Source organism: Apaloderma vittatum, unplaced genomic scaffold (assembly GCF_000703405.1).
Source record: "Apaloderma vittatum isolate BGI_N311 unplaced genomic scaffold, ASM70340v1 scaffold19923, whole genome shotgun sequence".
Classification (NCBI taxonomy): Eukaryota; Metazoa; Chordata; class Aves; order Trogoniformes; family Trogonidae; genus Apaloderma; species Apaloderma vittatum.
This window is the reverse complement of record NW_009706642.1, coordinates 23,184-30,538: the sequence shown is the minus strand read 5'-3', so window position 1 is coordinate 30,538 and position 7,355 is coordinate 23,184. Positions and strand designations below refer to the sequence as shown.

At 41.4% G+C, this 7,355-nt stretch overlaps 1 protein-coding gene across 1 annotated transcript in view; it reads left to right on the top strand.

The window, feature by feature from the left end:
• Window positions 1-4,234: 4,234 nt before the first annotated feature.
• The window catches only part of METAP1 (methionyl aminopeptidase 1), a 17,395-nt gene continuing 14,274 nt past the window's right edge, over window positions 4,235-7,355 (top strand). Inside the window, exons 1-2 of the mRNA XM_009865881.1 lie at window positions 4,235-4,336; window positions 6,109-6,160. Coding sequence (XP_009864183.1) covers window positions 4,235-4,336; window positions 6,109-6,160 — 154 coding nt within the window. The remainder of the gene's footprint in view (window positions 4,337-6,108; window positions 6,161-7,355) is intronic.

The following is a 7,355-nucleotide window of genomic DNA, read 5'->3' as shown; positions in this document are numbered from 1 at the left end:
CAAAACAGAGTTGTCTGAGATCTTTTGTGGTGTGGACTGGATGCTGGTGTGGGGGCATTTCTCCAGCCAAATTCAGAGGTATCTATTTCTAGCTGCATACTGGAAACATTTCCCTATTACAAAGTCCATGGCCTGTACTGCTTTTTTTTTTTTTTCTGTGAGAGGTAGAGGCCACAGGTTGCTCTCAGGTTAGTAGACCTAATTTATTCAAGAAGGGTTGTCCCTTCTTGCTTTGTGTACCCATGTGGTGTCAGCCCCATGGTGTATCAAGTGATCTAGTTGTAGCATCAAAAGTGAGGACCATGACATAGTGAAGCTGCTGCGCATGAGCAGTGGTCGAACGCTTGTTATAGGCATTTGAAGGGAAGTGATTTCTCTGAGTTGGGTGGTAGGCAGCAGGATGTCTGTCGTGGTGCTGGATACCCACCGGTGGGGCTCCTTCCATTCAGTGTGAGTGTATGAGTTGCTAAATTCCAGTGACAGGAAAGAAGTGCTGCCTGGTTTTCTCACTGGGTTTGTAGAGTGATTTACTCCGTTCTGGGAGGCACGTTTTCACTGATAATCATAGCTGGACCCTTGGCAGCTTTGGATACTCGAGGTCACAGTAATTTATGAAAAATTGTGGTCCTCAAGAGTGGCGTTGTCCTGTCCTCCGTTTTGCTGTTTCCTTTCATCTTCAGTGTTGGGGGTGGAAAGCAGGGAGCAGTGGGCCTGGGTGAAATTATCTCTTTTTTTTTTTGTCCTCTTGTGTCAGACCGTAGGACGTAAGTGCTGTGTTTCATTCTTGGTTCACTGTTCGCTGTGCCTAAAATAGGCTAAAACCTGCTGCTGGGATCCAACTGCAACACATAAGGATTTCTTTTCGTATAAATGCCACTGTGCAGATACTGCCTTCTAGAAGATCTTCTGACAGATTCCCAGGAAGCTGACAGTTTTAGCTGACTATAAATCACTGTAAATATCTGTGTCTCTGGTAAATGTCAGGTTATTGTTGAAGCACAAATGCTGAGCCCTCATAACTTTCTGAAGATAAAACTACAGAGTCCTATAGGCAAGTTTTCTGAGCTAGTATTTGGTATACTGAAAGGATGGTGTGGTATGAATTTCTCTGATCTATTGTCCGCTACTCTCAAAAATACCTCTGTAAATCTGAAGATTTGCAAAATACAGTCCTGTCCTCAAAGGAAGGGCTCCAGTGTGTGGGACCCAGGAGTCTCTGGGTGAGATCAGGCGTGGGATGAAGGAGAAAACCAACACTGCTCGTACCAAGGTGCTGTATGTAGGTGCTTCCCCTGGATTTGAATCTGAAAATGCTGATGAAGCAGTTCTGAAAAACTGATTAGTCACATATGCTGCTTAGGCCAGTTTGGGAATTCCGTACTGAGTTTTTCAGGCCAGAGGCTGTCTCTGTGCGCTTGTAGCACACCTGGAAGAATAGGGTTCGGCATGCTAAAAAGAGGCAACTTTTATTTTAACATCAGATGTATTAACAATTTTGTTTCTCAACATGCTTGTATTTGTGGATAAAATGAATGGTTAACATGTGGGTATTAAATATATATATATGTATCACTGATAACCGGATACTCTTAAGCTGAATGCTCTACTTAAACTTTGTCTTCTGTTTTGCATGCCTTCAAGGTGATTCATGTACTCAAAATGAGTTCTCATTAAGCAAAACTACGTGATCGCAGATTAAGCCCAAGACAATTTTACATTGCAAAGGACATTTTAAAGTTCCATTAAAAAAATTGCCTAGAATATTTTTAAATGCAGTATACTGCTTGGCACTGTGTCCTAAATGTTTGCCCATTACAATTCAGAGTATAATGACATGCAGAGAGACAGCCAGTCTGTACCCACAGTCTCGATTCCAGCTGTCTTTTTTTTTTTTGTCCTTTTTTTCTGTAGAATAGGTATTTTTTGCAAATCCATCACAGTGGCTGTAAGTGATGAGCAGAGTAGATGGGGAATGGTAATTTTGTGAAAGTTGGATACGAGTTGGGAATTCTTGGTGACCATACAGTGGGGCGGTTTTTGCGTACCTGCCGATAGGTGTATTTACAGTGTCAAATGCCAGGTTGCATAAAGCAGCAGTATCTGAAGGTAAAGGAGAGCCTTAAGAAGAGTGTCAGCCTTAAGGCTGGAAATCGCTGGTGGCAGAGTTGGCAGAGCTAACTTTAAATGAGCTGCTACCTTGCAAAAGCAGTTCAGAAACACAGTCTATGAGTACACCTTGAATTTGGTGTTGTGGTGCCTGCAGAGCTTCCTATACTTGGGGAGCTTATGTAAGGTAGTTTGGTTATGTCTGTGCTGCACAAAGGTTTGCAGTGTAGTTCTGTCCCAGTCTTAGTTGATTTAGTGCCCTTTTCTCCTCTGGAATTTGCAGTTGGCTGTGATTTTCAACCTCTTAATCAGGCTGTATGGATACATGAACTGAAAAATTAAGAAGCTCCCGTTATTACTGTAAAGATGATGATAACCATAGGGAAAAAAAGTCCTCACTAAGTAGCTCAATAACTGTTTTAAAGGGGTTTATTTTGTTTTGTTCTTACAATGGCTGATGGGAAAAAAAAAAAAAAAGCCTAAGGTATTTGGTAGTGATCATTGTGCTCATAGTGAAAATGCACTCTACTGTAAAACAAATTGTGCTACGCTGCATGATTCTGTCAATATTTCAACCAGTAAATAGATGTTGAGCTTAATCCTTAAGGTAAAAATCATTTACAGAAATAACGTGGTTTCCACAAGGTGATCCAAGAGGAATCTTTCTAGATCATAGTGCTGATTGGGCCTTTGGTTACCTTTTGGTAAACGCACAAGTTCTGGTGAATGCTTAGGAATTGGCTTAAGAAGGGCTTGAAGCTAGAAATGTTGTTAAAGGTTTAAATATGTTGATGGCCTCTGTCTGAAAAGCACAGCTATATTTTTTTTGCTCATAGGAGAGTTGTACCCAAGATTGCACTAAACAAATTGAGGATTACCCCTGCACCTCCTGGCTTTTTTTTTTTTTCTTTTAAGATACATTTGACCTGTCTTCTTGTACAGTCCTCTTCAGTGTTTCCAAGTCTGACTTGATGGCTGTGTAAAAAAAAATGCATGCAATAAAAAGAAAAATGCTTTAGATGAGAAGGGTGGGAATACTAATATCAGACATACTGATAGATAAATGTTTGAAATTAAATCCAGGAGGTCCTCCCAGAAACTTTAAGCCAAATTTGTATTATTCATCTGTATTTCCCCTGAAGCTAGTTAATGTTTTCAAATATAGCCGTGTAAGGTCGTGTGTTCCTTTTTTAACCATATTGGAAAAAAATAAATCTAATTTCTCCATTTTAATATTAAAAATCACCCTAGATGTTTTTCCCTGGATTTCACTTATTTAGTAATTGAAAAATTTCTATCCTGATCTCTATGCGGCATAGGAACATGGAAGAGTCGTTAGAGGCAAGAACGGTAACAGGAAGATCGAAGTAAATGTTTCAGCTGAAGGTTGAGAGGAGAAGGTTCAGCAAAAAGCAGAATTTTCTCTGGAAAATTCTCCAGAAAGTGGCCCAGATGGAGAGAAAGAATGGCTTTCTTCCATGGCTCTAGAGAAGGTGAGGGTGTCTGCAAGATGCGGTGGTTCACTGGTTGTGCTTTGTCGCCAGAGCTGTGATTTTCCAACCTGTGAGATGACAGCTGTCGTATCTTTATCTGGAGTTGCCAAGGCAGAGCTCTGTGGGTATGTGCAGTAAGTTGTTGAATATAATTAGTTTTTGCGTACCTGATAAGTCCGGTGCTTACAGGAAGCATATGATGACTGTCCTACACAAAGTACCTGGCTTGTAGGTGGATGATGTGCAGTGCATCCTTCGAGGGCCTTCCAAAAGTGTCAGGCCAAGGCAGAGATATTCACTGATTGTACAAGGCGTGTGTAATTGCCCGTGCTTACAGAAAAGCTTCGGACTTCTTACCATTGATTGATGTGTGCCTAGGACATGCGTCTGGGACGTCCCGACATACGGCGGCTTGTTTGGAGTTGTGCTGTAGTAGTTCTTCCAGAGCTGCAGTTCCTCTGGAAATAGAAGGCGAGTAAAATTGGGGAAATGTGTTTGGGAAAACTTGGGCATATGGCAGCCTTATGCAGGATCCTCCTAGGTTGTTTGCTCCTGCACAAAATAAAAAGCCAAAGTGAAGCCTGTCAGGTTATGATATTCCTGATGGTGCGTTGTTTGCCTGGTGTTTTCTGGTTATGGGCCAGCAAAGAGGAAAGACTGCTGGCACTGGAGAAAATAACGGCTTTGGAGAATACACCCCAAAATTTCATGGGGAAGGAGAGAATGAACTGCAGCCAGTATGTACAGCTGACATGTCTTCATTCTCTAAGAAGTGGATTCTAGATTTGCAGATTTAGTAGCTCTTCTAAGGCCTTAGTCATGTAATCCCTCTTCTTCTACATCAGAACAGAAGTCCCACGTTTGAAAGGGGAATAAAACCACACTGGTGCTTCCAGTGTCCTTGAAATAGGGTTTTTAGCTTTTTAATTTTTTCTTGAAATAGGCCTTAGTTAAATTAAACCTGCTCCTTTTCTCCTGGCTTTCCAGCAGAAAACAGATAGTGCAAGCGGAAAGGTCTGTGGATGCAGTGAGTTTTGCAAGTGTGACAGTAAAACCTTCTGGTGCTTGTTCAAAAAGATGTTATGTCTGATAATCTGAGGTAGTGTTTTCAAAGCCTCGTTTTGCCGAGGCCACGGTATGTAGCACCACGCCGTGTGGAATGCTAGTCCAGAGAACGTGGGGACTTCAAGTATATGGTGTAGGAGAGGACGACAGGCAACTGGTTTTGGTAATTGGGGGAAGTGAAACAACAGGATCTCTTTGAACGTAGACATACTTGTGCGCCACTTTACTGCGTTCTTCTGGATACGGTTTGATAACTGTTGGTTGCAAGACTAACAAGAATATGGGGAGAAGCTGGTTTTATGGGAGTAGACAGTTCAGACTGCTCAGTAGCAGAGGTGAAGCAGGGGTAGAATGTTATGTGCGGGGCTTGGTTTATGGATCTGTTGTCTTGGACCGGTGGAGTGTTGTACCCATTAGGTTGAATCACTTGTTGGCTGTGGGTGATAGTTTTACGATGATGATTCAGCATTAGTATTGTCTTCCCTTACAAAGGAGAACAGTTTGCTTCCTGCCTCTTTCTTCAGAAATTCAGCTGTTACTGTAAGTGATTGGAATTAGCTGTTTCCTAATGGTTGTGTTGGGCACACATAGCCATTGAATTAGACTTTCTGCTGCAAAACCAAGTAATTTCCTAATTAGTACCTTAAAGGATCACCTTTAATGCTGCCGTCTGCAGCTTTTCTACTTAAATCTCTCTTTTTTTTCTCATGTCTTTCCTTCATCTTAGTCTGTCTTTATTCTTCTCCAGCTGTTAGCCTTTTCCATCTGTCCCTTTGCTGATTCATTGTTTGCTGTATGAACTGCTCTATTTGTGCTTGGGAAGAAGGGGAGACAAACTCCTCCTTCACGGTCACTCTTTTCTTGATTTCCATTTCAACTTGTATTTTTTTTTTCTGTTTCTTATTTTCATTTGGTAGCCCTCAGTTCACCCTACTTTGTTTCGTTTGTTCCCATGTGATGGTGGCTGTTTGGCCTCTGTTGCTTTGCTGTGCTGAGGAGGAAGGCAGAAAGGACTCAGTTAGCAGGAGGAGGTGGCTTCTGTAGGAGCCAGGGGAGGGCCGTCCTGCCCACTGCAATGCTGTAAGGTCTGGTACGGAGACAGACTGTGTTCCAGCCAACCTGGAAAACCACAGCGTTTAGTTACTCGTTGAAATAAGGGGACAGTATTTAATAGCTAGAATTAGATCAGTGTGTTTCACTGTGATGGTTGCATCCATCTGTGCTTTCTGTCTGTTCTGGCTCATAAGCTGCTAAGTGTAGTATTTTACATTGTTAAGACTAGCACTTACAGTAGCATTTACTGCATGTTTCTTACAAGGGTTAATAAAATGAGTCTTCTAGCTTTCTTTTAAAATAGTTACTTCTCTGTTTTGTGGGGGTGGCATGTGTGTCCAGGATAATGCTACTTAAAACATACATGTATGTGTTTTGTTTGTAATTCTAGGAATGCTTTAAGGGAAGCTGGGCCACTCATAAGTTATTACACAAGAAAGCAAGTAAGTACATTTTTTAAAAATCCATTTTAATATTGTTTTGAATTTATTTTGTTCTGTGCAGCTGACTTGAGGTGACCCTGCTTGAGTAGAAAGTTGGACCAGATGACCTCCAGAGGTCTCTTCCAACCTCAGCTGATCTGTGATTCTAAGCCTAAGAATAGTACGGATTTTTCCACAATATCTGACACTGGGTTCCACATATCTGAAACTTTGTCCAGTTCTTGGTAATCTAAAGATCTGTGTAAAATTTCAGAGCGGTACAGAAGTTTTTGCTTCTGCTTCTGTTTGTATGTTTTGTGAGCCACATTGCCTGGTATATGAACAGACAAAAGAGGGATGCTGAAACAGACAGCAAGGAGAGTAATAAATCATTATTTTAAGGCATTGCCAGGCTTGTTTCATTGTTGCATTTTGATGTCTGGTGTAGTAAAAGCCAGTAAAGTGCGAGAGGTTCTTGATTGTGATTAGACATTTGCTGGAATGCAAGCAAGCCGGTGAGAGTGAAGCTGTTCCATATGTATGAGCTGTACCACTTTTTTGTCTGGTTGGGGATTTTTTTAACCAAAAAACCCCAAGAGCTTTTGTGCACTGGTGCAGCCATTGATAGGAGGATATATTGTAGCTAGAATTTTGCTGAGTTTAGTTGAAGGTAGTAAGAGTATCAGTATGCCGTGGTTACAGCCAGTAGCTCTGGCACAGAAATACTAGGCAACTTGCTAGATTCTTCCTTAACCTGAGTAGTAAAAATAATCCATGAGTTTAAAACTAAACAAACAAAAAGAGAGAGCAGACCCCAATTCTGCCCCTCTTTCCTTCTCTCCACCATCCCCATGCCCATCTTCATCAAGCCCTACTTGAAAGGGAGGTAGGATTAAGAGGTGGCATGTGGGAAATTGAAATCTTCAAGTAATTCACCTCCTACTTTCCTAAAACTCAATAAAACTCCCTTTTCCACGATAAATGTTGCATGGTTAATCTGTTGGAGTAGCGCAGACAGTTACAAATGTTTTCTTTCTGCCTTCCCAGTGTAGGAGTCTCATAGTTCACACTTGCATTCTCTATCCTATTTGTACCTGCACGGACATGAAATTGCCTTTCTTAATAGTCCTAGTAATCCTCTGGTGCAGTCTTCTAATGCTGTTGCATATCTGACAACAGTTTTTTTGTGATTTTTGTTAAATCCATCGTTTTGTTG